Raw genomic sequence first — 26,162 nt, 5'->3', positions numbered from 1 at the left:
GTGCTGTGTCCGCGGGAACGGCCTGTCCTGGTCACAGAGCTGGTGTGGGGGCAGCAGGTTTCGCTCCATGGGTCTGGCTCAGCCGCGCAGCCCTGGCTGTGCAGGAGCTGGGGCACTTGCCAGCTTGCTGCTGTAGCTGCTGCTGCTGTGGCTGCTGCTGCTGCTGCTTTCCACATGCGTGCTGAGGTGGGGTGAGCAATGTAAAGGGCTTGGGCAGGGCACGGCAGCGGCCCCAGCTCCCGTGTGGCTGCACCTGGTGGGTCCTTTTGCTGCAGCGGGGAGTGCAGCCACGTTTGCCATCCTTGCCTGAGGGTCCTGGGTGCTCCCCATGGGTGCATGGCCACAGCAGCTCGGGGGTGAATGGGGCAGCTGGGATGATGGGCTGGGGTGAATCGCCTGCGGTGCTGTTAGAGCTCATTAGCAGGACAGAACTATGGTGCCCGTGAGCCTGCCTGTGGGCTCTGATGTGCTTCCGGGGATTCATCCAGACCTCCCTGACAGAGGAAAGAAATCAGCTCTTTCTCTGGGGCATTGCAGTGGGCTCTGGGAGCTGCCCCGTGCTCATCTCCCTGTGCTGGCGGGACCTTTGACGTGGCCAGAGCTCCAGGGTGATGCCCCCGTCTCCCCTCCCTGGAGGGAGGAGGACACCCTTGCATAGCAGCAGAAGGTGGGGGGCCGCAGCCCTCCCCGGCCCCAGCCCTGTGGTGAGGAGATGTAAGATAGTGTGGGTCCAAGGCCAGCAGCAGGTACAGGCCGGGAGGAGAGCAAGGAGGAGCTGTGGGGGTGGCAGGGGGTGTGCTGCGGAGGCAGGTCTCCAAGTGGCTCCCGTAAAGGTGAGGTGGGGAGGCTGGAGCTGCCTGAGGAGGAGGAGGGCTGGCAGCAGCGCAGGTCAGGGAGCAGCCGGGGCAGAGGTGGGTGGGCTGCGGGCTCCCGGGAGGGATGGACCCACCTCACCTTCCTGCAAGGCGAGGGTCTTTGCCGGAGGGAGGATGGAGCAGCAGCAGGAGGAGCGGGGGTAGAGGAGACAGCGCTGATCCAACCAGGGAGCACAGCCTGTCCCTCCGTCCCCTCCTGCACCCGCGCCTACCTTGGCTGAGGGTGCCCCCGCTTGCAGGCTCTGCTCCCCGTGACCCACCGGAGCTGCGGGGACACAGAGAGGCTATGGGGGCTGTCAGCATCCTGATCCTGGGCTGGCTGCTGCCGCTGCTGCTGCAGGCGGTGCCCTGGGCTGCAGGTGAGCGCCGGGACTTGGCGGGGGTGGCAATGACAGCATGGCTTGGGCGCCGGGTGCCCTGGGACAGGGTCAGCCTGGGGCAGCACCGGAGCCGGGGGGCCCGGGGAGGTGATGGGGTGCGGGGGCAGCGGCAGCACCCCAGGGCAGGTAGTGGAGCTCTGGCAGGGACCCGTCCCCAAGCCGGCAGCTGCCCCCCACCCTGCCCGTACCCCCCCCAGGTGCCCGGCCCTGCAGCCCCAAGTACTTTGGCAGTGACTCCATGGTGTGTGTCTGCAACGCCACGTACTGCGACACGCTGGACCCCGTGGTCCTGCCGGCCCCGGGCACCTACGTCAAGTACGAGAGCAGCAAGGCTGGCAAGCGGCTGGAGCGCAGCGAGGGGAGCTTCCAGCACAACACCAAGACCCCAGGTACCCGCTGCAGCCGGGTGGGGGGGCAGGTGCCACTGCGGGACCCCCGGGCACTGTGAGCTGAGCCGCGGTCTCCCTCGCAGGCCTGCTGCTGACGCTCAATGTCTCCTCGCTGTACCAGCACGTGAAGGGCTTCGGTGGGTCCCTCTCTGATGCTGCTGCCCTCAATATCCTGGCGCTGTCGCCACCGGCCCAGGACAACTTGCTGCGCTCCTACTTCTCCAAGAGTGGTGAGCACTGAGGGCACCAGCAGCGTGGGGCGGCTCGTGGGGTCCCTAATCCAGCTGTGCCCACCCCTGCTGCAGGGACACCCATCACCTGGGCATCTGCTCCGGTGCTGCTTGATGCCTTTCATGCTCCACAGGGATTGAGTACAACCTTGTCCGGCTCCCCATGGCTTGCAGCGACTTCTCTGTGCGTCCCTACAGCTATGATGATGTGCCCCATGACTACGAGCTGAAGCACTTCAGGCTGGCAGAGGAGGACGTGAAGATGAAGGTGGGAGGCTGAAGCCACTGCCATCAGCACCTTGTCCCCTCTCCCACCAGAGCTCCTGTGCATGCCAGGACCCCCGCGACCAGGTGTTGCCGAGTCCCACACATGGTGGCAGGGTGTGTGGGGACAGCCCATGGGAGCTGGCACCTCCTCCAGGGCACGTCCTGGCGCATCCCGGCTGGCACTGGCAGGGCACGGAGCCAGGGCACCGTGCCATGGGGTGGTGCTGGCAGCCTGCTGCTCCCGGCAGAGGTCCCTTGAGTGCCCTTCCTCCCACCTTGGGCTGTGTGGTTTCAGGGGGCTGCAGCTGGAGCTGAGCCGGTCCCTCTGCCCCCTCCTGCAGATCCCCCTCCTGCACCGAGCCTCGGCCATGAGCAGGCGGCCGCTGTCACTGTACGCCAGCCCCTGGACCTCCCCGGCCTGGATGAAGAGTAACGGGGACGTCCGCGGGAAGGGCACGCTGAAGGGGCAGGCGGGGGACAAGTACCACAAGACCTGGGCCAACTACTTCGTCAAGTACCGTCCCTGGGGCTGGGCTGGGCTGGACCACAGAGGGCTGAGGGCTTGGGGTGGGCAAGGGGTGGGCAGGGGTGACTGACTCTGCCCCCCCTTCCCTGCACCCAGGTTCCTGGATGAATACGCCAAACATAATGTGACCTTCTGGGCGGTGACAGCACAGAATGAGCCCCTTGCAGCGCTCCTCACCCCTCCCCAGTTCCCCACCATCGCCTTCACCGCCCTGCAGCAGCGGGACTTTGTCATCCACGACCTGGGCCCTGCGCTGGCCCGCAGCCCCCACCCCACCCGGCTCATCATCCTGGACGACCAGCGCATCCACCTCCCACACTGGGCCAAAGCGGTGAGGAGCAAAGCCCTGAAGCCCATCACTGTGCCCGGCTCCTCTCCCTACACCTCGTATCCCACCCACGCCTTGGGTTTTAGCTGCACACGAAGCCAGCAGCCGCTCCCAGCCCTAGACAGAGCAGGAGGCATACCGGGTCTGCTGGCGGGGATGCCGGAGCCGGCTAATTCGGTAGCAGCCGCTTCTGCGTGTGCCTGGCGAAAGCAGGGATGGGAGGTGGCATCCATGGCACGGGTTCCTGCACGCAGAGCTGCTGGCGGCACACCAGCACCTTCTCCAGGCAGAGCTTTGGCTGATGTGGTTTACCCTTTGCAATGCTGGAGAGCTGCTGGTAGGAATTAATTTAAAGGGAAAGGAAAGAAAAGAAACGGTGCTCCTGCCCCCACCTCGACCGAGGCTGGTGCTGTGGGGGGCGAAGCACGTCCCTCCCTCGCCCCGAACGCAGCACCCAGCGAGCAGGCGGGGCTGTGGTGCGAGACCACCCCAGGAGGGGGATGTGGAGGGAGGATGAGGCAGCAGCAGGAGCCATGTGGGGAGCCAGGAGCCCACCCTCAGCCACAGCGCTGTACCCATCAGGGTGCTGGAGCCATGCTGGGGCGCTGCTCGTGGCTTGGGGAGCAGGTGCGGGAGCCTGCGGTGCCCACAGGAGGGGACAAGAGGGGAGGCAAGGGGCCCTGGGAGACCCCACTGGTGTGTGGGGTCTGTGTGTCCGTCCCCACAGGGCTCAGGGCACTGGTGGCCCTGGTGCAAGGTGTCTCCTCTGCTCCCCCAGATCCTGGGCAACGCCACTGGTGCCCGCTATGTGGCTGGCGTGGGGGTTCACTGGTACCTGGATAGCATCGTCCCGGCCAGCTGCAGCCTAGATGCCACCCACAAGCTCTTCCCTGACCATTTTCTCCTCTACACGGAGGCCTGCAGCGGCTTCCTCACCCTCCGCTCCTCTGTGTCCTTGGGCTGCTGGGAGCGAGGGGACCACTACAGCCACAGCATCCTGACGGTACGGCCCCCCGACACTGCCCACCCGGGGCTGGGGGCTTGGCTCAGCCCCACTCAGCCCCTTCCCTGCCTGCCCAGGTCCTGAACCACTTTGTGGCTGGCTGGACCGACTGGAACCTGGCGCTGGACCTGCAGGGGGGTCCCAACTGGGTCAAGAACTACGTGGACAGTCCTGTCATCGTGGACAGCAGCAAGGACGTCTTCTACAAGCAGCCCATGTTCTACCACCTGGGGCACTTCAGGTGGGTTGGGGCTGGGGGGCTCGGGTGCTGCCACCAGCCCGAGACCAGGGGCGTGACCCCTCTCCTGCTCCTCTCCCCCCAGCAAGTTCATCCCCGAGGGCTCGCGGCGCGTGGGGCTGCACAGCAGCCGCCGATGCCTCCTGTGTCAGCTGGAGCACGTGGCCGCCCTGCGTCCTGATGGGACCCTCGTCCTGGTGGTCCTGAACAGGTCAATGGGGCAGCCCACGTGGGGGGATGTGGGCGGATGCTTGGCCCCGGCCCTGCCGACCTGCTCAGCTCCTGTTCCCCTCCAGGTTTGGCTTGGACGTGCCGTTTGGGATCCGGGACCCCGCCGTTGGTTTCATTAACACTGTGGCTCCGGCCAACTCCATCCAGACCTACCTGTGGCGCCAGCAGTGATGGGCAGGGCAGGGCTGGGGGTCCCCAGGGCTCAGCTTCCCCCACCCTTTCCAGCATCCTTCAGTGGGGGAAGTGGGTGGTGACCCCCTGCTGGGGGTACGGGAGGAACCAGGGGTCCTGCCCCCGCGCAAGGGGCTGCGTGCGCTCCCAGTGCTGGGGTCTCGCCCGGGCTGCTGCTGCTTCCCAGCCTCCCCCCTCCCTCCCTGGCACCCCCTGAAAGCCCCCTGAAAGCTCCTGCTGTGCCGTCTCCCGGACCACGCTTCCACACGTGGCTTCCTTGAAACATTCGCGTGTGTCTCGGGCGCCAAGTAAAGCCGTGACGTGCTCCCTCCGGTATGCGCCGTCCCCGTCAGTGTTTCCTCTACGCTCTCGGAAATTGCTCGGTTTTCCTCAGAGAGGCGGCGAAGGGCGAGGGGTGCCCCGGAGGGCTCCAGCCCCGCGGCCCACATGTGGCTGCCTTGTTTATCGCTGCAGCTGGAGCCTCAGCCGCTCGCCAGCTCTTGATTCGTTTCATATGTGCCGTTGGTTTTCCCCAAACTACTTTTTTTTTGATTTTTCTTTCCATTTTTGTTATTTTTTTTTTAATCAAAATGTCCTGTTGCACCAGGGCAGCCGCTGTAGAAAAGGCCGAGTAAATTACATCGATGTCCACATCCACCAAACCTCACAGACAAATTAAGCTGATCCCATCTCTTCCAGGGCTCACAGCGCTGGCAGCATCCAGCCACCCTCTGCCGGTGTGGCCTCCGGACAGAGTCCCCTCTATTCTGCCGTGGCTGACACCGAGCTGGCAGCCCGCAATTACCTGGCCATCCTGTTTGCTCTCTTTAAATACCAGTTACAGTATTTGCTTGCTTCAGCCTTCGGGAAAGTTACCAGCATCTTTGAAGTCTTGGAATGAGAAAGCCAGAGCGCTCCTTGGCAAACTCCCCTCGTGTGTGAGCTGCAGAGTTGCTGATGTTGGGGAAAAAAGTTTTTACCAAAAAAAAAGAGGTTTAACAGCTGTTTCCTTGGAGTGCAGCATAAAGGTGGCACCGGGCTCCATCTCAGCCCTGTTCCCAGAGCACAAGCGGCAGCTCGGAACACCAGAGCTCCGCGGGGCAGGGGAGGTGCACACAGAGCCCACAGCCCCAGATGTTCAGCAGCGCCGAGGGATGCATGTGCAAGGACATGCATCAGCACAGCCCCTCTGGGTGGGCTCCGTGCTCCCTGGCCATCTGGAAACACATCTGCCAGGGCTGGTACCTTCCCTTGGAGCGGAGAAGCAGACAGAGAAACAGAGGGATGCAACATCCCTGGCAGTGGGGGTGAGGGGCCGGGGTGGGGGACTGGAGGAGTCACCCCCACTGTCCCCACTGGGGGGTCCTTGCTCTGGCCACAGCAGGAGGAGTGGTCCTTGGGCGAGGGGCTGCCTCCCTGGCCACCCACACAAGTGGCATCGGGGGGACACCGGGGCCAGGCTGGGCAGATGCCGCCTCTCCCATGGCTCTGCCCCACTCCTGTTTCTCCTGACGGGCAGGTGCTTGCAATTAGGAAGGATCCCAAATTAGAAGGTGCAGAGCCCAGACTTGTTTTGCAGATGATAAACTGCGGCAGCCTGTTCCACCCAGCCCAGCTGCCAGCGTGGGGCTCAGGCGTGGGGCTCACAGCCCCACGGCAGGAGTGAGCGGGGTCCCAGTGGGCAGCACTGCAGCCCCCCACTGTGCCCATCGCCTCCTGAGCTGGGTGGCGAGGAGCGGGCTGCAGTCACCCCTGCCGTGCCCAGCTGCTCGTGGCATTGCCCGCAGCCCTGGCAGCCTCTGCCCGTGCCAGGAAAGTTGCTGGTGCAGCCACAAGTGGGGCAGGGGTCGCAGCTGCGGCACCAGCTGCAGGCAGCTCTGGCCCATGCCTGCGGCGAACTGAACTGCTGCCAGCTGGGACTCGAGGCCAAGTGGCCACGGGACCCCAGCAGGGACACCTTGGTGGGCATGGCCAACCCTACCCCCACCCGAGGGTGCCCTGGGGAGACCAGGCTGCTTTCACGGGGCTCTTCTCAAGGGGAGCAGTGCACTGTGGCTGGGCAGAGGGGGCCTCAGGGGTCCTGTCTGGGGTGATGGAGGCACTTGGGGGACTGGTGAGCATCCCCCTGCAGCTTGCCTCTGGCCACTGGGACAGGTTTCAGGAGAGTTTTGCAAATGTTGCAGTGAGTAGAGAAAGCTCTCATTGGAGCGAGGTTGCAAAACCTTCCTCAGGCTCCTCTTCAGCTGCACAGTCCCATGAGCTGTCCTCTCCCGGACTCACCTTTCCTGCTCCACCAGACACCGTCACCTCCTACCACGCACCCCAGAAAGCAGGTCCCGCCGCCCCGCTGCCCTGCACCCAGCAAGACACAGCAGGAGGGTTTTTCGGCAGCGGGTGAGTACCCTGGGTCCTGAGCAGCTTCACCAGCTGGAGGGTGGAGATGGGCCCAGCCAGCAGGACCATGCTGAGGCCATGCCCACGGTGCTGGGCATCATCCCCGCACAGGGAGTGGGAGGTGATATGTGCGAGACAGCCCACCTGGCCCTGGTCCCTGTCCTGTACGGTGTCGGGGAGCAGCGAGCTGGCACTGTCCAACCCTCACCTCCCCCTGCCTGGGGGCAGCAGCCTGGCATTGTGGTCCCGAGGCACTGGGGGGGGGTGTCCTCCCATGCCCTCGTCAAGGAGCTCCTTGCTCAGCATCACAGAAGGGACAGGGCAGGGTGGGAGCAGGGAAGTGCGGGACCCCTCTGCCCAGGGGGCTCCAGCCCCAAACCACTCTGGCTGGGCAAGCCCCCACTGCCACGCTCGTGGGGTCAGGAGTGTGGAGCTGTTTGCTCCCAGCCACGGCTCGGCAGGCACCAGGGACCTGTGGAGCGGCACAGCACGGCACAGCACAGCTGTGGGATGAGCAAGGAGGGGGTAGGAGTGGGAGGGAGGTGATGGGAGTGAACCGAGCTGCTGGGTACAGCGGCGTGGGCGGCTGGGAGTGCCAGGCTGGTGGCCGTGGGGCAGCACGTGCCCGGGGAGCTGCACCCTCAGCCAGCACGCGGCCTGAGCTGTCCGTGGGCACCGGCAGCATGGGAGGGAAGGCAAGCGCTGGGCTGGGGCTGTGGGGAGCAGGCAGGGCAGCGGGGGCTCAGCCCTGGCTGGGAGGGTCCTGCTGCTCCCCGAGGCTCCCGTGCAGGGGGATGCTGGGGCTGTCCCTGCCCTGGGTCTGTGTCCTGGTGTGGGGCTGGAACAGGGTGAGAGGAGCTGGTTGCTGACAACCACGGCCCCGCTCCCAGCCCTGGTGCTTGCCGTCGGCGTCCGTCCGAGCCGTGCTGCAGCGGAGGTGCCATGGGGCCTGGGTGTGCCAGCGTCCTGGGCTGGCTCCTGCTGGCGCAGGCAGCATCGCGGGTAGCAGGTAAGTGCTGGCACCGCGTCCTCGAGCAGAGGGGACTGCAGAGGTCAGCGGTTCGGGATGGCAAAGCCAGGGGTTCGGTGTCGGTGGTGGGTCGAAGCGGTGAGCTGGGTTCCTGCTGCAACCCTGGGTGCCTGCCCGGTCCCTCCTCCTGCTGCAGGCGGCCGCCCCTGCGACGCCAAGGACTTCGGCCACGGCTCGCTGGTGTGCGCCTGCAGCGCCACGTACTGCGACACGCTGGACCCCGTGGTCCTGCCGGCCCCGGGCACCTACGTCAAGTACGAGAGCAGCAAGGCTGGCAAGCGGCTGGAGCGCAGCGAGGGGAGCTTCCAGCACAACACCAAGACCCCAGGTACCCGCTGCAGCTGGGCACCTGCCTGCACACCAGGGAGCAGGGTCTGTCCCCGTGTGGCGGCTGCGATGTCGTTTGTCCCCTGCAGATTTCCATCTCACCCTGGACACGGCGCAGCGATACCAGAAGGTGAAGGGCTTTGGCGGTTCTGTCACAGACTCGGCTGCCATCAACATCCAGTCCCTGTCCAAGGATGCCCAGAACCACCTGCTCCGCTCCTATTTCTCCGAGGAAGGTGAGCCTGGGGCAGGGCGATGCTGCTGGCTGGTGGGGCCGGTCTGTCCAGCCTCCCCTGCTGCTGAGATCTGGCTACTGAGACTTGTGCCAAGGGGCTGGGAGGCTGCTGGAAGCCGTGGGGCTGTACCCCCAAATACACCCCAGGGACGTCCATCACCACCCACCCTGTCCCCAGGCATTGAGTACAACCTCGTGCGCGTCCCCATGGCCAGCACTGACTTCTCCATCCGCCTGTACACCTATGCTGATGCGGAGGGCGACTTTGAGCTGAAGCACTTCAACCTGACGGAGGAGGACACACGGATGAAGGTGAGTCCCACGGGATGAGCCCGAGGCACCAGGGCTGCAGCCGGGCTAGCACGGGTTGGGCTGGGGACGGGAACCACCTTCCTGCTGATGGGGAAGGAGAGGACTCATCCTGCTGCTGGCGATGCCGATGCTTGGGTAGACCCGGAGAGCTTGCTACCATCCTGATTCCCCCCAGATCCCCATCCTTCGGGCAGCCCAGGCGGTGGCCAAGCGGCCACTGTCGCTGTATGCCAGCCCCTGGACCTCTCCAGTCTGGATGAAGACAAACGGCGCGATGACGGGGAGGGGGACGCTGAAGGGCAGCCCCGGGGACAAGTACCACCAGGCCTGGGCCAAGTACTTCATCCGGTGAGGGGCTGCGGGAGCGCGGTGTGGCGCCAGGGTCACCGTGCCCAGGGCCGGGGCTGGTGGTGCCACAACGGGGCCATTGACCATCTGCCCCCGCACCCAGGTTCCTGGATGAATACGCCAAGTACAACCTGACCTTCTGGGCAGTGACGGCAGGGAATGAGCCCACGGCCGGTGAGATCGTCTTCTACCCCTTCCAGTGCCTGGGCTTCTCCCCTGAACACCAGCGGGACTTCATCGCACAGGACCTGGGCCCTGCGCTGGCCAACAGCTCCCACCGCAACGTCCAGCTCATCATCCTGGATGACCAGAGGGTGATGCTGCCCTACTGGGCCCAGGTGGTGAGTCCCCACGGCGGCTCTCCCAGCCCCACCGTGGCTCCCCCCAGCCCTGGGCACTGGTGACTCCTTTCTCCTGCCAGGTTCTCAAAGACCCCGTGGCTGCCAGCTACATCAGCGGCATCGGCATCCACTGGTACCTGGACTTCCTGGCACCCATTGACCTCACGCTCTCCATCACCCACCACCTCTTCCCGGATTATTTCCTCCTCTCCACGGAGGCCTCCACTGGCTCCTACTTCTGGGAGCCCAGGGTGGTGCTGGGCGGCTGGGACCGCGGCAGCAAGTACAGCCACAGCATCCTGACGGTAGGGCTGGGCAGGGGCCGCTGACACGCTGGCCACCCCCGTACCCACCCACAGCTCAGCGGCATCCCCTGCCCCCCAGAACCTCAACAACTACGTGACGGGCTGGACCGACTGGAACCTGGCGCTGGACCTGGAGGGGGGCCCCAACTGGAGCAAGAACTACGTGGACAGCCCTGTCATCGTGGACAGCAGCAAGGACGTCTTCTACAAGCAGCCCATGTTCTACCACCTGGGGCACTTCAGGTGGGTTGGGGCCGGGGGTGGCCGGCAACGGGCTGTCGGCTCCTGCTGCAGTCCTGGGCATGTCCAGGCTCATTCCCTGCTTGTCCCACAGCAAGTTCATCCCCGAGGGCTCACAGCGTGTGGGGCTGGCTGTCTCCAAGAAGTGCCGCCGGTGTGACCTGGAGCACTCAGCTTTCCTGCGCCCGGATGGTGCCGTCGTTCTGGTGGTCCTGAACCGGTGAGTGGCTCAGCCCTGTGCCCCAGCTCAGAGGCCCGCTGCCCCCCCCTGACCCGCAGCCCCTCCTGCATTCCCCACAGCTCCCCCGTGGACGTGTCCTTCGGCGTCTCCGACCCACGGGTGGGCTTCATCGAGGCCACAGCTCCCAGCGACTCCATCCAGACGTTCCTGTGGAGGCAGCCAGCCTAGCACAGCCGTGGCTGGCACCGGGAGCGTGGTGCTGGTGCAGGGCTCGGGCACGGCCCGGTGACACCCCAGGGACCTGTTTGATCGGTGGGCTGCGACGCCTGCTCTTTTCTAGATGTTTTCATAAAATAAACAGTTTTCTACAGCCTCGCCTGCGGCCCCTCTGCCCTCCTTCGTGCCCACTCAGCGGGCAGGGCCACACCAGGAGCCAGAGGGGGCAGGCTGTGGGGCAGTGGTACCTGCTGAGCCCCATGGGGTCCCATCCTGCCTCTGCCCAGGATCTGTGTTGCCAGGGAGGCAGGGGGCTGGTACCCGAGGGGCGGCAGCTCCCCCCGCCCCGCTCACTGCAGCAGCCCCCCCACAGGGCAGGGGCCAGAATCTAGCAGGGACCGGGGCCGGCAGCAGCCAGGACCCGCAGCCAGGATTTAGCGCAGGGCCGTGGTGTCAGCAGCCGCGGCTTCTCCCGGCCGGAGCAGGCGGCCACGTGCTGCGGTTTCTCCTGCCGGAGCAGCCATCAGCCCCCCCCCAGCTAATGGGAACCGGGAGCATCGGGCACATACTTCCCGAGTGACGTTATGGGGGAGCGGGCACGGGGCGGGGTGGGGGGGCTGCACTGAGTCATCCCCCTCCCAGTGGGGGCCAGCGTGGGGGAGGCTCTGTAGCCGGCCCCAGCCCAGCACCGTGGCTCCGCTCCCAGCACAACACGAGGGCCCCCTGACCATCACACGCACACAGGGGGCACGGGGGGCGGAGGGGGGACGCACCCAGGGATTTCAGCCTGAGGACACTGGGCACAGCCAGCCCCGAGGGTGCCCGCAGCAGCAGTGTCAGGATGCCGGTGGCGGCAGCAGCCAGCGGCCGAACAAGCGAGGGCTGTGTGTCGCCGGCAGCCGTCGCGCAGGCGAGCCTGGCCAGGTGCCGCTTTTCCATTTGCGCGCTCATAAACCAGCAGCGGCCAGAGGAAACCGCGGCGGCGCAGCCAGCTCCAGGGTGTCCCGGGGAGCACCGTGGTGCGGCTGGAGCACATGGGCCCCCAGCATCTGCCTCGGCCCCCGATCCCGCTCTGCAGCCCATGCGCTCTCGGCTGTCACCGTGAAGCCACGCTGACCGCGCAGTGTGCTTTTGGCAGTGCCAGCTGCAAGGAACTCCCCATCGCTAGCAGGCACGGAGGAACGCAAACAGCTGTCAGTGCTGGAGGGATTCCTGCTGCAGCCACGGCCGCTCGCCACCCTGCCTGTGCTGCTGCGGGAGCTGGGCTCCAGGCATCCCTCCAGCACGGGGAGTGCTCGTGTCCTCTGTGCCCTCCCGTGCTGGGGACATGTCCTCTGCAGCTGGCCAGGGACCATCCCCGGCCATGCCATGGCTCTCGGGGAAGCCGGGCTGGCAGCAGCACGGTGGCAGGGGGACCAGCCCCACAGAACCTGCCCCTGCTCTGCCTGGCAGCTGGAGGGCAGGGATGCCAAGGCTCAGCCCCACAGCTGCTGGAAAAAGGATGGGGGATGCTGGTGAGACACGCACAGATGCTTTAAGGAACCTAAAACTCTGCAAGTGTCCCCTTGGCCTCACCCCCAGGGAGCCCTGAGGCTGGGGATGAGGGGCAGAGCTGCAGGAAGGACGCAGGGTGTGATGCCAGGGCAGAGCAGGACAGGCAACAGGGCGGCACACCAGTGCCCACTGCAGTCCTCCAGCCAGTGTAACTGGGGAAACTGGGAAGGGCCCTGAGCTTGCTGGGAGGACGAGAGCGCACTGGCAGAGAGAGAAACGTTTATTGGCATGGCAGACGCGCTCCCCGTGGAGAGGACTGTGATTCCCAGCGGGATGCAGAGCGGAGCACCCACAGGGAGCGATGCTGCCAGGCTCCTGGCATAAAAAAAAGTCAGTTCCAGGGACCAGAGGAGGAATAGTCGCATAGCTCTTCCTCACTCCTCCTCCTCCTCTTCCTCCTCCTCCAGGGCGATGGGCTGGCGGCCAGCCGGCCCCGCACCACCACGCTGGATGGAGACGATGCCACTCAGGAAGGCATAGCCCAGCATGGCTGCCAGCCCCACCAGCACTGACAGCAGCTGGTTGCGCCGTTTGTGGGGGTCCTCCTCCACCTCGCTGCCGTTGGTGCCTGTAGCCCGCGGGGCACTGGCTGGGGGCTCACCTGGGGGGGCAGAGCCAGGGTGTGCAGGGGGGACAGGTCACCCTAAGCGTGCGGGGCAAGGCAGGGGAACACATCTCACCTCCGTCCCAGGGGAAGTACAGGCTGAGGATGGAGGTACAGTAGTTGCACAGGTTCTGCAGGGACTTCAGGTGCTGCTGCAGTTTCCCATTGGGCAGCTTCGCCTTCAGGAGCGGTGCCAGGCGGCTGAAGACAAAGGCGTCGAGGGAGGCCGGCCTGGGGCACAGAGACCTGCGACTGGGTCACGGTCCCTCCCGCCTCCTCCCACCATCCCCACCCAAAGACACCCAGATGCATCATCCACCCCCAGCCCCCTGTGCCCCAGGGGATGGCAAGTGGCTACCCCTCCTTGGGGGGGCTCTCTGCCTCCAGCCCCTGAGGTGAGGACAGGGGGAGCAGGATGATCCCAGCCCGGAGGAGCTCTGCCGGCTCCAAGAGACAGGGAAGAGATTCCAGGGCTGGTGGCACCTCCTGCAGCCTTAATTCCTGCCACCCACATAGCTCCATGCTGCATGGACAGCCCTGTCCCCTGCGAGCCTGTTCCACCCCAAAGTGACGTGCATGGGCTGCAGCTTCCCTGCAGACCAGGGGGGTCTCGGTCCTGCCTGGGTGCAGGGGGCTCGCAGACCCCAGAGCACCTTCTCCCTACGGCCACCTACGAGTCTCCAAAGAAAAACTTCTGGGAGCCGAGGCGCTGGGACAGGAGTGTCAGGCATTCCCGAGCATCCCGGTAGAGCTGAAGAAGAAGGACAGGGGGTTGTCACCCACCCAGCCACGTGGCAGACTGCCACGGTGTGAAGGGGAGTGGGAAGGGGGTGCACATGAGCCCCCGTGGGCACCTGCCGAGGACCTGCCGTGCCCAGACCACATCCCCTCACCTCCTTCTCCAGCTTCTCCTCATCTTCCATGTAGCCATCTCCCCACATGAGCTGCAACCGCTCCAGGTGCTGCTTGTGCATGCAGTTGGGCAGGAAGAAGTTCAGGGGGAAGGGAATGTTTTCCGCGTACCATTTCCGTGTGTGCTCCACGTAGTTCTTTGCGTCCACCCAAAAAATGTGGATCTGCACAGAGAACAATCCGTACCCAGGCCACGGCGCCAGCGCAGCCTCTTGCTGTGGCAGGTGCCCAGCACAGGGCTGGCTGCCCCAGAGGTCACGAGCGGCTGGGGGAGCCTCAGGATCAAGGCAAGACCCCAGCCCTGGCTGCACGACCCACCACTGCCACACAAGACCCTCAGCACCCTGATCCCTGCTGGTGATGCTCCAGGCCACCGGGATTTTGCTGCCTGCAACGTCCTTTGGCTCTCCGGGCAGGTGGGTGCACACCCGAGCTCACCGGCACAGCTCTGGGGAGCGGGTCCCATTCTCGGTGAGACCACCTTGCCTACGTGCCCCCCCGAGATATTTCCGCAGGGAGACTCACCAGCACTGGCAGCAGTTTCTCCTCGAGGAGGGACACGAAGGCCAGCGTGTCTGCACCCTGCGTAGCTGAGAGGTCGTAGTCGGCATTGTACTTCTGCAGAGCAAGCGCAACGGGTGTGATCCGGCAGGGAAGCGGCAAATCCCACCTGCGCCTCTTCTTCCCTCTCCTTCCCAGGGGGGCTCCAGTGCCCTCCAGCCCCAACCTGGGACAGGGGATGCCCCTCACCCACCCCCACCCCCCTTACCTGTTTCCTGAGGTGGGTTATTATCTGCTGCGTTTTGGAGATGGTGCCCTCATCCCGCGTCCTCAGCGCAGGCAGGCGCCCTAAGGGCAGGGAGAGGGGCGGCTGCAGGCAGCGGTGCCCACGGTGCCACCCTGCCACGGGCGAGGGGTGCGGGGGGCTCCACCGGGGAGGGGGCGAGAGGCAGAGGTACACGTGGGGGGGGTGGGGGGTGCATAAGGTGGGGCAGGGGGGCACGGCAATGCGCGGGGTGCGGGTGAGAGGATGAAAGCTGTGTGTGACGGGACACGGAGTGTGCAAGGATGAGGGGGGTGCAACAGGGTGAGGGGGCGCGCAGTGGGGCTGGGGGTGCAGTGGGGCTGGGGGTGCCATGCGATGGGTGGGTGCCATGTGGCAGTGGGGGCATGGGACAAGGAGAAGCAATGGCGTGGGGAGACACAATGGGGCAGGGGGTGCGCTGGGGTAGGGGGTGCCGTGCAGCGGGCAGGTGCAATGGGGCGGGGGGTGCCATGGGACAGAGGGGGTGCCATGCGGCTGGGGGGGTGCGATGGGGCGGGGGGAGCAATGGGGCGGGGGGGTGCCGTGGGGCTGCCGGTGCCCTGTGGCGGGGCGCGCCGGTGCCGGCCCTTACCGGAGGGGCTGCGCCAGGGGCTGCTGACCCGGTGCACCTTCAGCGGCGCCCCCGTGAACCGCGCGTAGGTCTGCGGGAGAGCAGAGCGGGAGGGGGGGGTCGCCCGGCGGGACCCCCCCGCCCGGCCCGGCCCCGCCGCCGCCGCCCCCGGCCCCGCCGCCGCTCACCAGCACGGCCAGGCAGTCGGGGTCCACCGAGGGCAGCCCCCAGCCCCCCGCCCAGCAGAACAGCTCCATGGGCGCCGCCATCTTCCCGCCCGACCCGGAACCACACGGGGCGGCCCCGCCCCCGCCCCCCCCGCGGCCCCGCCCGCCCCCCCGCAGCACCGGGCGCACCGGCCCCGTGCCCGAGCGAGCAGAGCCCGGGCGGGGGTGGCTGCGCTCGCCGCGGCCCTGCGGCCGAGACCTGCCCTGCACCCCGGCTCTGCACCCCGCCCGCATCCTCGCCCCCGCAGCCCCGGGTCTCCATCCCCGGTCCCGCACCCCCGGTTCCGCACCCCCGGCCCCGCACCACGGTCTGGATCTTCCATCCGCATCCCCGTTCCCGCACCCTCGGCCCGCATCCTCACCTCCGCATCCCCGGTCCCACATGCCCGGTTTTCCATCCCTGTCTCCACATCCCTAGTCCTGCATCTCTGCCTCCGCAGCACCGGCCCCGCAGCCTCCGATCTCCATCCCCGTCCCTGCATCCCTGGTCCCACATCTCCACCTAGGCACCCTCGTTTCTGCATCCCTGGTCCCGCATCCTTGCCTCCGCATCCCTGGTCCCACATGCCCGGCTTCCCATCCCAGTCCCTACATCCCCGGTCCCACATCTCCACCTCCGCACCCCTGGCCCTGCATCCCCGGTCCCGCATCCTCGCCCCCGCATCCCAAGTCCCGCATGCCCGGCTTCCTATCCCGGTCCATGCATCCCGGGTTCCACATCTCCACCCCCGCATCCCCGGTCCCACATCCCGGTTTTGCAGCCTCGGCTCCCCATCCCCGGCCCCACACCCCCACCCCGCAATGCCACCCCCGCATTCCCAGCTCCCCATCCCCGCATCCCTGGTTCCACAGCCCCGTCTTCGCACGTTTCCATGGAAAGAACACGGGGGCGGGAGCCCGCTGGCAGCAGAGGGACGGAAAACCCCGCCTGCGGCTGGGGAACAGCCCCGCTCCCCCGGCCTCCCGCCCCCCCGCTCCCCCCCCCCGGCCCCCGGGGCCGCTGGAGCGCGCCGAGCCGCTGGCGCGGGGCTGAGGCCGGGGGAGCGGGGCTGGGGCGGCCCCGGGGCCGGGCCCGGCCCGTTGTTATGGAGCCGGGGGAAACAGGAGTAAACACGGCCGGGCCGTCCCGGGCCGCCCGCCCGCCTTGGCCGGGGATCAGCGGGGAGCGGCTCGGCCGGCCCCGAGCATCCCGGGCGGCGGGGGGAGGCTGCGGTCCGGGCAGCGCCCGCGGGGCACCGCGCTGCCGGCCCGGGGCATCCCCAGCCCCCCCCCCGAGCCCCCGCTCCCCCTCCCCGCGGCCCGGGGCGGGGGGAAGGAGCTCCCGGGATGAGCTCACTCCTGCTGCGGGGCTTGGGCCGCGTCCCGGCGCTGATTTACGCCGCTGAGCGCCCTCCAAGCGGGCTGGCTGCGCTCGCCCCTCTCCCGCCCCGGGAGCACCGCCCGGCCCCGGGGCTCCGCCTGCCCGGGCAGCGCCGCCCGGCCCGGCGGCTGGCACCTCGCCGGGGGCACCCCCGGCAGCGCATCCCCGGATCCCCCGGGCTGGGATGCTCCGGCGCTGCTGGGGCGGCTCTGGCTCGCAGGGAGGCGGCCCCAGACTGCCTGACCTCCCGGTGAACCGGCGCCTGCCACACTCCATTTCTCTGACCGGGAGCCGCGGCAGCGGCGGGGCGGCCGGCGGGTCACCCGCAGCCCCGGGCCCGGGACGCCGCGTCCCGCTCCGCTCCGCTCCGGCCGGCGGGGCTGCAGCCGGGGCACCGCGGCCGAGCGCCCGCCGGGGTCCCCGGGATGCGCGGCCGTGATTGACGGCTCTTTGTTTCCTCCTCGCCGGCAGCGCCGGCCCCTCCCCGCTCGCACCACCCCGCCCCGCCGCGCTCCGCTCCGCACCGGCGGCACCGGCGGCATGGGGGCACCGGCGGGCGCGGGGGGCCCGGCGCTGGGCGCACTGCTGGCGCTGCTCCTGCTGGCCGCCGCCGGCGCGGCTCGCCCGGGGCTGCACGGTAAGGCTGCTGCCGGCCGGGGCCGCGGGGCAGCGGCGGCGGGGCCGCCCCGACGGGGCGAGGCGGACGGGGCGCCCGGCCCGCTGCCAGGCGGGAGGCGGCGGCGGGAGCCCCCCTTCCTCCGGGACCGGCCCCGCTGTCTCCAGCCGCGGGCCCCTGGTGCCGGTTCCCGGCTGCGCTCGGCGGCGCGGGGCCGCTGACAGCGGACTCGGCTCGCCCTGGGAGGTCTGGCAGCCGGGCTGCGGGCGGAGGGGACAGAGGGACATTCATCGCCGGGGCGGCCGGCGGCACCCCCCGGGGGCAGCTCGGGGCAGGGAGCCCCGCCTGGACGCCGCTCCCGGGGGCGGCGGGAGGGCTCCGCTCGCGCCACGCGAGGCACCGGCGGCTGCCGGGGCTCGCCCCGGGCCGGGGCTCCTCCCGGTCCGCCCGGTGCGTGCCGTGTGGAGCGGGCAGGCAGCCGTGCGGCGGCGGGACCGGGCTCTCCGTGCTTCCCCGGAGCGCCCCGGCGGCTCCTGGTCCCGCTGCGCCTCGGCGGGGCGGCCGCCGGTGGCTGCTCCGCGCCGTCCGTCGAGGCCGGCCCCGGAGCGGGGAGGGGGGGAGCTCCGGCGCTGGCCCCGCTGCGTCCCCGCGCTGCTCCGCGATCCTGCGGGGCCGGCCCGGCGCACTGCGGGATGCTCGGGGCCGGCAGGGCGCAGTGGCCGCCCCCGCGGGGGAACCGGGCCGGGGACCCCGCTACGCTGCCCGGCTCGCCGGTGGCGGCGGCTCCACCGGTCCCTCGCGGCGCTGCCGGTCCTGGAGCGCCACCGCGCGGGGCCGGGGCTGGGCGGGGCCGGAGCCCTCGGGGCTTCCCCGGCCCCCCCCCCGGGTCCGGTAGTCCCAAGACCACCCACCCCACCGCGCAGCGCCCCGTGGCCCGGCTCCGGCCTGGCTTGCGGCGGGCCGGCCCGCAGCGCCTTGCACTGGGCACCTTTGCTGTGCTGCGGCCGGTCAGGATGAGACCCCCGTGCTTGGCTCCCGCAGTCATCGACCTGCTGATGGTGAGTGAGGCCCGGCAGATGGCCAGCATAACGCACAAGATCCGGATGGAGCTCCTGACGGTTAACGACATTTACCTGCTCTCCACCTTCCGCCTGCCCCCCAAGCAAGGGGGGACCCTCTTCGGGCTCTACTCCAAGAAGGACAACACGAGGTGGCTGGAGGTCTCCGTAGTGGGGAAAATCAACAAAGGTGGGTGCCTGCTGCGCTGGGACGTGCTGGCCCCGCTCTTGTCCCGATGCTCAGGGAGAAACGGGGGACCAAGTTCCTGCCATCCAAGGGGCAGTGACGGGGGCACCCAGGGGGTTGCTGGCGCTGGGAGGGGGCAGAGCTGATGGCCCCCTCCCGCTCCTCCGCAGTCCTGGTGCGCTACCTGCGGGAAGACAACAAGCTGCACTCGGTCAACCTGCAGCACGCGCACGTGGCGGATGGGCAGAGCCACACCATCATCGTGCGCCTGAGTGGGCTGCGTGGGGACATGTTGAGCGTGGAGCTCTACATCGACTGCAAGCAGACAGACTCCAGCGTGGGGCTGCCCGAGCTGTCGGAGATCCCCCTGGCAGAGGTGGAGTCCATTGAGGTGCGCACGGGGCAGAAGGCCTACCAGAGGATGCAGGTGAGTGCTGGAGCCCCCCCCACTGCACCCTCAGGGACAGGCAGAGCCCCCCACAACTGACTCTGTCTCCCCTCATACCTCAGGGGTACGTGGAGTCGATGAAGCTGATCCTGGGAGGCTCCATGAGCCGCGTCGGGGCCCTGAGCGAGTGTCCCTTCCAAGGAGACGAGTCCATTCACAGTGCAGGTGACAGCACAGCCACAGTCTGTGCCTAGCAGGGGCAGCGTGGGGGGCTTTTGTGGTCACCCATGCATCTGCGGCAGGAGGTGACAGCGTGCCACACAGAGGGGTGCTCCTGCCTCTCCCAGCCCAGGTGTGGGTGGGTGGGAGCCCTGGGTGGGTGGGAGCCCCTGTGCTGTGGGCATGCTGACCGGGAGCAGCCGTGCAAGGTGGTGCTACTGGGCTTTGGTGGCTGCGTTTGGTGATATCTCGCCTCTCTCCTTGCAGTGACAAGCGTGCTGGCCTCCATCCTGGGTAAGTCCCTGCTCTCTTTGTCCCTTTCCCCAGCACGAGGCTGACGGCAGCATCTGGGGCTCTGCAGAGGCAGGAAACCCTCCACTGCCCACCCCAGTGCCCCAGGCTCCTGCAGGGTCCCAGGATGGGGAGGATCAGAGGGCATGGGATGCGCTACAGAGGGGGGACACTGTGTGGACCAGGGAGGAGGATGAGGATGGGCCATTGGCTGTCTCATCCTCCCGGTTCAGTGCCAGAGGGCAGAGCAGTCCCAGCCCACGGCCCTGGCAGGCTGTGTCTGTCCTGGGGCTGACCATGTCCCTTCTGCGCCCTGGCAGGCGAGCAAACCAAGGCACTGGTCACACAGCTGACCCTCTTCAACCGGGTCCTGACCGAGCTGCGGGAGGACATCAGGGACCAGGTGAGGTGGTGGGGCAGCGTCAGCTCTCCCCAGGCTGGATTTCCTAAGGGCACAGTGCCAGCCAGTGCGCTGCATCCCCCTGACACGCCATGCTCTGCTGCCTCGCAGGTGAAGGAGATGTCTCTGATCCGCAACACCATCATGGAGTGCCAGGTCTGCGGTGAGTGCTGGCAAGGCTCCGTTCCCACCTCAGGAGGCAAGGGCTGCCCTGTCTCACCCCCTGCCTGGCCCTCCACTTCTCAGGCTTCCACGAGCACCGGTCCCGCTGCAACCCCAACCCCTGCTTCAGCGGCGTGGACTGCATGGAGACGTACGAGTACCCCGGGTACCGCTGTGGGCCCTGCCCGCCGGGGCTGGAGGGCAACGGCACACACTGCGCCGACATCGACGAGGTGGGCACACTCCTGGGGTGGGGGTCGGCAGCCCTAGTGCTGCCAGAGCAGTGTGGGCAGACGATGCTTCCTCTCTCCGGATGCATCCCCGAGCCAGGAAAGGCCCCACTGGGACACTCGGGCCAGTGGCCACCCTGGTGTGGGGGGTGCCGTGCCCGAGGGTGAAGCCCATCTCTCTCCTCATGCCGCAGTGCGCTCATGCCAACCCCTGCTTCCCTGGCTCCAAGTGCATCAACACGGCCCCCGGCTTCCGCTGTGAGCCCTGTCCCCGCGGCTATCGGGGCAACACCGTCTCCGGTGTGGGTGCGGACTATGCGAGGGCCAGCAAGCAGGTGAGGGCAGTGCACAGGGGACTTGGCCGCATCCCTGTGGGTGCTCTGGGCTCCTGAGCTGTGGGGACAGCCGGAGGATGCTGTGCCTGCTGGAGGAGGGCAGCTTTCCTGGGGCAGGGACGGGCCGAGCTACAGGCAGGGAAAGGCGCCGGGTGATGGTTTCTCCCCCACTGCTCACAGGTTTGCACAGATATCGATGAATGCAACGATGGGAACAATGGGGGCTGTGACCCCAATTCCATCTGCACCAACACACTGGTGAGCAGAGCTGCCCACTCCCCTGCCTGGCATCGGGGGCCACTCTGCTCCCCTAATCCTGCCCCTACCCTCTCTCTCCCAGGGCTCCTACAAGTGTGGTCCCTGCAAGTCAGGGTTTGTGGGGAACCAAACGTCCGGCTGCATCCCGCAGAGGTCCTGCAGCACTCCCACCTCCAACCCCTGCGACATCAATGGCTTCTGCATGTTCGAGAGGAACGGTGAAATCTCCTGCGCGGTGAGCGGGGGCCGGGGGCCAGGTGAAGGCGAAGCAGGGGGTGCAGGAGGTGTCGGCACAAGCAGCAGCTGGTCCTGCCCAACCCGGGGCCCTTCCCTGCTTCGCAGCCCCTGATTTTACTCTGTCTTCAGTGCAATGTGGGCTGGGCTGGCAATGGCAATGTGTGCGGGCAAGACACAGACCTTGATGGCTACCCAGATGAGCCCCTGCCCTGCATCGACAATAACAAGCACTGCAAGCAGGTGGGCTCCCAGGGGGGAGGGCAGCATCCTCAGGCAGGGGGTGTTGGGACGCAGGGAGCCCGTGGCAGGGCTCTGCTGCAGACCTCACCTCCTCCCTGCCTTTAATGCTGTCTGCGCTTGCAGGACAACTGCCGCCTGACACCGAATTCAGGGCAAGAGGACGCCGACAATGATGGCATTGGGGACCAGTGTGATGACGATGCTGATGGTGATGGCATCAAGAATGTGGAGGTGGCTGTGCTGGGCAGGCGGGATGTGCCTGTGGCTGTGGGGGCCACGCTGAGCAGAGGGCTTCTGCCTTTGACTTGGTGCTGACACCCTCAAGATGCTTCTCCTGGGGAGCAGCAGGCTTGTGGCTCTGGGGTGGTCTCGCTCCGCGTGCCGGAGGAGGTGTCCTGCCCTGAGCCGTGTGGGACTGCGGCCTCCCGTCTGCCAGCCACTGCAGCACAGGATCCCCGTCCTCTTCCCCACAGGACAACTGCCGGCTCTTCCCCAACAAGGACCAGCAGAACTCAGACACTGACTCCTTTGGGGATGCCTGTGACAACTGCCCCAACGTGCCCAACAACGACCAGCGGGACACAGACAGCAACGGCGAGGGGGACGCTTGCGATAACGACATCGATGGGGACGGTGAGCGGCTCTGGGGTCTGGCCTGCCTGCACGGGGCCGGGGCTGTCACACCACGCTGGGAGGGTGAGGGCATCCACCCAGCGCTGTCCTTGCAGGGATTCCCAACATGCTGGATAACTGCCCCAAGGTGCCCAACCCTCTGCAGACAGACCGGGATGAGGACGGTGTTGGGGACGCCTGTGACAGTTGCCCTGAAATGAGCAACCCCACTCAGGTATGGCTGGGGCCAGGCTGGGGCGGGGGGCTCGGGGCACGCAGGGCCCTGCTCGGTGGGAAGCAGGGGCTCCGGTGGGCCCGCTCACCCCAGGGTGTCCACTGAACTCGGGCTCTGGTCTCCTCCAGACAGATATGGACAGCGATCTGGTAGGAGATATCTGTGACACCAACGAGGACAGGTGGGGACCACACTGCTGTGGGGTCACCTCCCCATCCCGTCCCATCCTGTCCCATCCCCAGGGGCAGAGCTGGGTTCCCAGCTCAGGGACCCAGGAAGGGGGACAACAGGGTCTTCAGGGGTGCTGGGACATGGTGCTGGGTCCCCAGTTTGCGGCACTGCTCTGACCCTGTTCTTGCTCCCCAGCGATGGGGATGGGCATCAGGACACCAAGGACAACTGCGCTGAGATCCCCAACAGCTCCCAGCTGGACTCAGACAACGACGGGCTGGGGGATGACTGTGACAATGACGATGACAACGATGGCATCCCTGACTATACAGCGCCTGGCCCAGACAACTGCCGCCTCATCCCCAACCCCAACCAGAAGGACTCGGACGGTGAGCGTGGGGCAGGCAGGAGGAGGCAGAGCCATGTGGGTTCAGCCTGGTCCTGACTGGGGCGTGTGTCCCTAGGGAACGGCGTGGGTGACGTGTGCGAGGAGGACTTCGACAACGACACGGTGGTGGACCAGCTGGACGTGTGCCCCGAGAGCGCCGAGGTGACACTGACTGACTTCCGCGCCTACCAGACCGTCATCCTGGACCCCGAGGGAGATGCCCAGATTGATCCCAACTGGGTTGTCCTCAACCAGGTGTGGGTGCTGCCCCCCATGTTTCTGGGGACTGTGCTGCTGGGGGCGGGGGGGGAGGCAGAGGGGGGGTGGGTCCCTGGGGCTGCCCCTCACCCAGCCGTCCCCCACAGGGCATGGAGATCGTGCAGACCATGAACAGTGACCCAGGCTTGGCTGTTGGTAAGAGATGCTGGCCCACGTGCAGACCTGTTGAGGCAGCCCCCCTGCTCCTGTCCCCCTGCGCTGGGGGGCGAGGGCTGTTCTTTGCCTCCCAGAGGGGTGAAGGGTGGGCTGGAGGGAGCTGGGGTGCGAGGTCCGGTGCTGGGGAAGAGGGCTTCTCGCAGCGTTTGCCTGCCTCTAGGCTACACAGCCTTCAACGGAGTGGACTTCGAGGGCACCTTCCACGTCAACACTGTCACCGATGATGACTACGCCGGCTTCATCTTCAGCTACCAGGACAGCGCCAGCTTCTACGTGGTGATGTGGAAGCAAACGGAGCAGACATACTGGCAGGCCACCCCCTTCCGTGCCGTGGCCGAGCCGGGGCTGCAGCTCAAGGTGGGTACTGACCACCCCATGGGCTGGGTCGCACCCCACCCCACCCCAGCTGGGTCCCCCCTGATGCCCCGTCCCCCCACAGGCAGTGAAGTCCTCGACGGGCCCTGGGGAGCACCTGCGCAACGCGTTGTGGCACACGGGCCACACACCCGACCATGTCCGCCTGCTCTGGAAGGACCCACGTAACGTGGGCTGGCGGGACAAGACGTCGTACCGCTGGCAGCTGGCGCACAGGCCCCAGGTGGGCTATATCAGGTGAGCGGGGGTCCGGCATGGAGGCTGCTAGGGTTAGGGGGGGGGCTGCTCTGGTCACGGCGCAGGGGGTGGATGCTGGTCGTTGGGTGGGGTCCAGCCCCAGTGCGACCACACCAGTGGGGGGATGCCAGCTACTGGGATAGGGGTCCCCCTCGGTGGGGCCACCCTGGTGGGATGCCGGCTGCTGGGAGGGATCCAGCCCCGGTGTGGTCCAGCCCGGTGTGGAGAATGCCAGCCGTGGGGAGGGGTCCTGGCCTGGTGGGACCACACCAGTGGGGGGATGCCGGCGACTGGGATGGGGGTCCCCCTCGGTGGGGCCACCCTGGTAGGGAGGATGCTAGTCGTTGGGAGGGATCCAGCCCCGGTGTGGTCCAGCCCTGGGAGGAGGGGTGCCAGCCGGGGGAGGGGTCTTGCCGCGGTGGGGCCGCACCGGTGGGGGGATGCTGGCCGCGGGGAGGGGTCCTGCCCCGGTGGGGCCGTGGGCGCGTTTCCCTTTTAAGGATCCCGTCGGGGCGGCCGCTGCGGGGGGGCTCCGCGGGCCGGGCCCGTCCGCCCCGTCCGCCCCGCCGGGCCCCCGTGGCCATTGTCCCGTCGCCATGGCGACCCCGCCGGCCGCCGGCGCCTTTCACATGCAAAGCGCCCGACAAAGGCGGCGGGGCCGGGCCGGGGGCGGCGCTGGGGGCTTTATCCTGTCCCCGCCGGGGGGCCCCGCTCCGGGGGTCCGGCCCCGGGGGGGTGCCCCGCCCGAGTGTTCTCATCCCCTCCCCCCGGGGCGGGATGCCCCGTCCCCAGCCCGGCGCCCTCACCCCCGGCCCGGGATGCGCGGCGCTGGCCCCGGTGGGGCCCTGCTTCCCCGGTGACCGGGCCCGACTGGGCCGTTCCGTTCCCGCAGGGTGCGGCTGTACGAGGGCCCGCGGCTGGTGGCCGACTCCGGGGTGATCATCGACACCACCATGCGCGGGGGGCGGCTGGGGGTCTTTTGCTTCTCCCAGGAGAACATCATCTGGTCCAACCTGCAGTACCGCTGCAACGGTGAGCGGGGCCGCCGGGGACCTCCGCACCGGCCCGGGGACCCCCGCACCGGCCTGGGAACCGGGGGCTCGCGGAGCATCTCCAGAGCCCCCGCTGCGGGGGTCGCTCCTGGGCCGGAGGGGGGGTATCTCCCAGGCTTGTGTGGTCCCCCCCGACTCCTGACACCCCCCCCCATCCCCCGCTGTCCCCCCGCAGACACGATCCCCGCCGACTTCGAGCCGTTCCGCCGGTTCCTGCTGGAGGGACGCGAGTGAGCGGCCGCGCCCGGGCCGGGCCCCCCCCGCCCGCGGCACCCCGGGGTGCCCCGGACCCCGCAGCCGCTCTCGGCCGGGCACCTCTCCCGACCCCCCGCGGACTTTGCACTGCCGGTACCGGGGCGAGCGGGGCCCCGCGGGTGGGGGGCTGCCCCCCCCCGCCCCGCCCGGGCGCTGCGGCCCCTGCCCCAAGTCTGGCCATAAAGTTTTGAGTGTTTTCTAGCCTGCGCGCCCGGTTCCGGGGGGGGGGGGGGGGCGGTGCCCCGAGAAGGCGCTGCCCGCCGCCCCCCCCCCGTCCCGTGCTTTCGGCTCCGTCCCTCGCCGTCCTCCCGGTGGCCGTCGCGGGGGTGGGGCGGGGGAGCCGGTGCCCGCCGGTGCCGGCGGCGGGAGCCCGTGGCGGCGGGAGGCCGGGACGAGTGCAATATTGGTAGGCGAGAGCACAACACTGCACCGCATCCCGTCCCTCCCGCCGCCCCGGAGGAACCGGAGCTGAGCCGCCGCCGCTCGGGCCGCTCCGTGGGAACTGCGCGGCGCGCTCCGAGCCCCGGCGGCAGTGCCCGGTCGCCATGGCGACGGGTGTCCCGGCAACGCGGCGGAATGTGCCCCCCCCCCCTCCTTCTCCCGCCCCGGAGCGCGCGGGGCCGCCACCGGCCCGGCCCCCCCCCCCGCGGCGGCGGCGGCGACAATGGGCGCGGCAGCCCCGGGCCCCCTTCTTAAAAGGGCAACGCGCCGGTGCCGGTGCCGGTGGCCGGGTGAGCGCTGCCCGTTCCCACCCCGGCGGCCGCAGCGGGACCGGGGCGGCCGCTGCCCAGGGGGTACCGGCTTATCCCGGCGGTGCTGGGGCAGGTGAATCCCCGCTCGGTACCGAAAGCCTCCCGCCCCCCAGCCCTCCGGGGGGTGCCCGGCGGGGCGGGAACCGTGCGCCCCCCCCCGCCCCGCAGCTGCGAGCGGTGTTCGTGGGCTCCGCTCCACTCCCGGTCCCGGCCCGGTGCCGCTCGGCGGAGCCGGGGAGCGGGGGAGCGTTGTGAGGGGGTGCGCCCACCAGGGGGCGCCCGTAGCTCAAGCGGCGCCGCGCGTGGGGCGGGGGCGGCCCCGCTCAGCCCTACAGGCACGCGTGGGGCCCGGTACCGCCGGACTGGCCGCACCGAGCCCCGGACCGGTGCCGTGGGGTGCCCTCGGGGGGATGGGGACGCGCCTCTGCA

General features: G+C 68.3%; 4 protein-coding genes across 5 annotated transcripts; 3 read left to right on the top strand and 1 right to left on the bottom strand.

The window, feature by feature from the left end:
• Window positions 1–1,452: 1,452 nt before the first annotated feature.
• On the top strand, window positions 1,453–4,638 carry LOC121099673 (lysosomal acid glucosylceramidase-like). The gene is made up of 8 exons (XM_040618903.1): window positions 1,453–1,644; window positions 2,009–2,142; window positions 2,483–2,655; window positions 2,764–2,998; window positions 3,774–3,998; window positions 4,076–4,239; window positions 4,322–4,447; window positions 4,533–4,638. The coding sequence occupies exons 1-8, from the start codon at window positions 1,494–1,496 to the stop codon at window positions 4,636–4,638; spliced, it is 1,314 nt and encodes a 437-aa protein (XP_040474837.1). The 5' UTR covers window positions 1,453–1,493.
• A 2,092-nt stretch (window positions 4,639–6,730) lies between these two features.
• Window positions 6,731–10,579, top strand: LOC121080128 (lysosomal acid glucosylceramidase-like). Its single transcript, XM_040577992.1, is given in 13 exon segments — window positions 6,731–6,755; window positions 6,758–6,828; window positions 6,830–7,032; window positions 7,923–8,041; window positions 8,199–8,390; window positions 8,479–8,625; window positions 8,803–8,936; window positions 9,112–9,284; window positions 9,388–9,625; window positions 9,706–9,930; window positions 10,010–10,173; window positions 10,265–10,390; window positions 10,471–10,579. Coding segments are annotated over 13 exon segments (1,926 nt in total).
• A 1,744-nt stretch (window positions 10,580–12,323) lies between these two features.
• Window positions 12,324–15,303, bottom strand: MTX1 (metaxin 1). 2 transcript variants are annotated; one of them, XM_040618794.1, is made up of 8 exons: window positions 15,202–15,303; window positions 15,035–15,104; window positions 14,407–14,486; window positions 14,163–14,255; window positions 13,619–13,801; window positions 13,400–13,476; window positions 12,802–12,956; window positions 12,324–12,722 (listed from the first exon to the last, which is right to left on the bottom strand). In XM_040618794.1, exons 1-8 carry the CDS (start codon window positions 15,280–15,282, stop codon window positions 12,496–12,498), a joined length of 966 nt encoding a protein of 321 aa, XP_040474728.1. In that variant the 5' UTR covers window positions 15,283–15,303; the 3' UTR covers window positions 12,324–12,495. The 2 variants fall into 2 exon arrangements, with proteins under 2 accessions (XP_040474728.1, XP_040474730.1); XM_040618796.1 differs by having other exon boundaries at window positions 12,802–12,926.
• A 1,837-nt stretch (window positions 15,304–17,140) lies between these two features.
• Window positions 17,141–25,165, top strand: THBS3 (thrombospondin 3). The gene is made up of 23 exons (XM_040618497.1): window positions 17,141–17,237; window positions 18,258–18,464; window positions 18,632–18,888; window positions 18,972–19,074; window positions 19,336–19,362; window positions 19,680–19,762; window positions 19,871–19,922; window positions 20,006–20,154; window positions 20,346–20,486; window positions 20,667–20,744; window positions 20,827–20,979; window positions 21,111–21,221; window positions 21,345–21,452; window positions 21,695–21,854; window positions 21,950–22,068; window positions 22,197–22,249; window positions 22,435–22,628; window positions 22,704–22,882; window positions 22,993–23,041; window positions 23,223–23,419; window positions 23,502–23,674; window positions 24,567–24,706; window positions 24,902–25,165. Exons 1-23 carry the CDS (start codon window positions 17,141–17,143, stop codon window positions 24,958–24,960), a joined length of 2,889 nt encoding a protein of 962 aa, XP_040474431.1. The 3' UTR covers window positions 24,961–25,165.
• The last annotated feature ends 997 nt before the right edge of the window (window positions 25,166–26,162 follow it).

This window comes from Falco naumanni, chromosome 20 (assembly GCF_017639655.2).
Source record: "Falco naumanni isolate bFalNau1 chromosome 20, bFalNau1.pat, whole genome shotgun sequence".
In the NCBI taxonomy this organism is placed as follows: domain Eukaryota; kingdom Metazoa; phylum Chordata; class Aves; order Falconiformes; family Falconidae; genus Falco; species Falco naumanni.
Note: the sequence above shows the minus strand (reverse complement) of the source record. Positions and strands in the feature narration are given on the sequence as shown.

Excerpts from the sequence above, each read along its gene's own strand:
- LOC121099673 (XM_040618903.1), top strand. The coding sequence starts at position 1,494 with ATGGTGTGTGTCTGCAACGCCACGTACTGCGACACGCTGGACCCCGTG. Across the intron at positions 1,645-2,008 it reads GCACAACACCAAGACCCCAG|GGATTGAGTACAACCTTGTC; the intron begins GTACCCGCTGCA and ends CATGCTCCACAG. Across the intron at positions 2,656-2,763 it reads TGGGCCAACTACTTCGTCAA|GTTCCTGGATGAATACGCCA; the intron begins GTACCGTCCCTG and ends CCCTGCACCCAG.
- MTX1 (XM_040618794.1), bottom strand. The coding sequence starts at position 15,282 with ATGGCGGCGCCCATGGAGCTGTTCTGCTGGGCGGGGGGCTGGGGGCTG. Across the intron at positions 14,256-14,406 it reads TAACCCACCTCAGGAAACAG|AAGTACAATGCCGACTACGA; the intron begins GTAAGGGGGGTG and ends CTTGCTCTGCAG. Across the intron at positions 13,802-14,162 it reads AGAAACTGCTGCCAGTGCTG|ATCCACATTTTTTGGGTGGA; the intron begins GTGAGTCTCCCT and ends TTCTCTGTGCAG.
- THBS3 (XM_040618497.1), top strand. The coding sequence starts at position 17,141 with ATGGGGGCACCGGCGGGCGCGGGGGGCCCGGCGCTGGGCGCACTGCTG. Across the intron at positions 21,453-21,694 it reads ATGGCATCAAGAATGTGGAG|GACAACTGCCGGCTCTTCCC; the intron begins GTGGCTGTGCTG and ends TCTTCCCCACAG. Across the intron at positions 22,250-22,434 it reads TGTGACACCAACGAGGACAG|CGATGGGGATGGGCATCAGG; the intron begins GTGGGGACCACA and ends CTTGCTCCCCAG.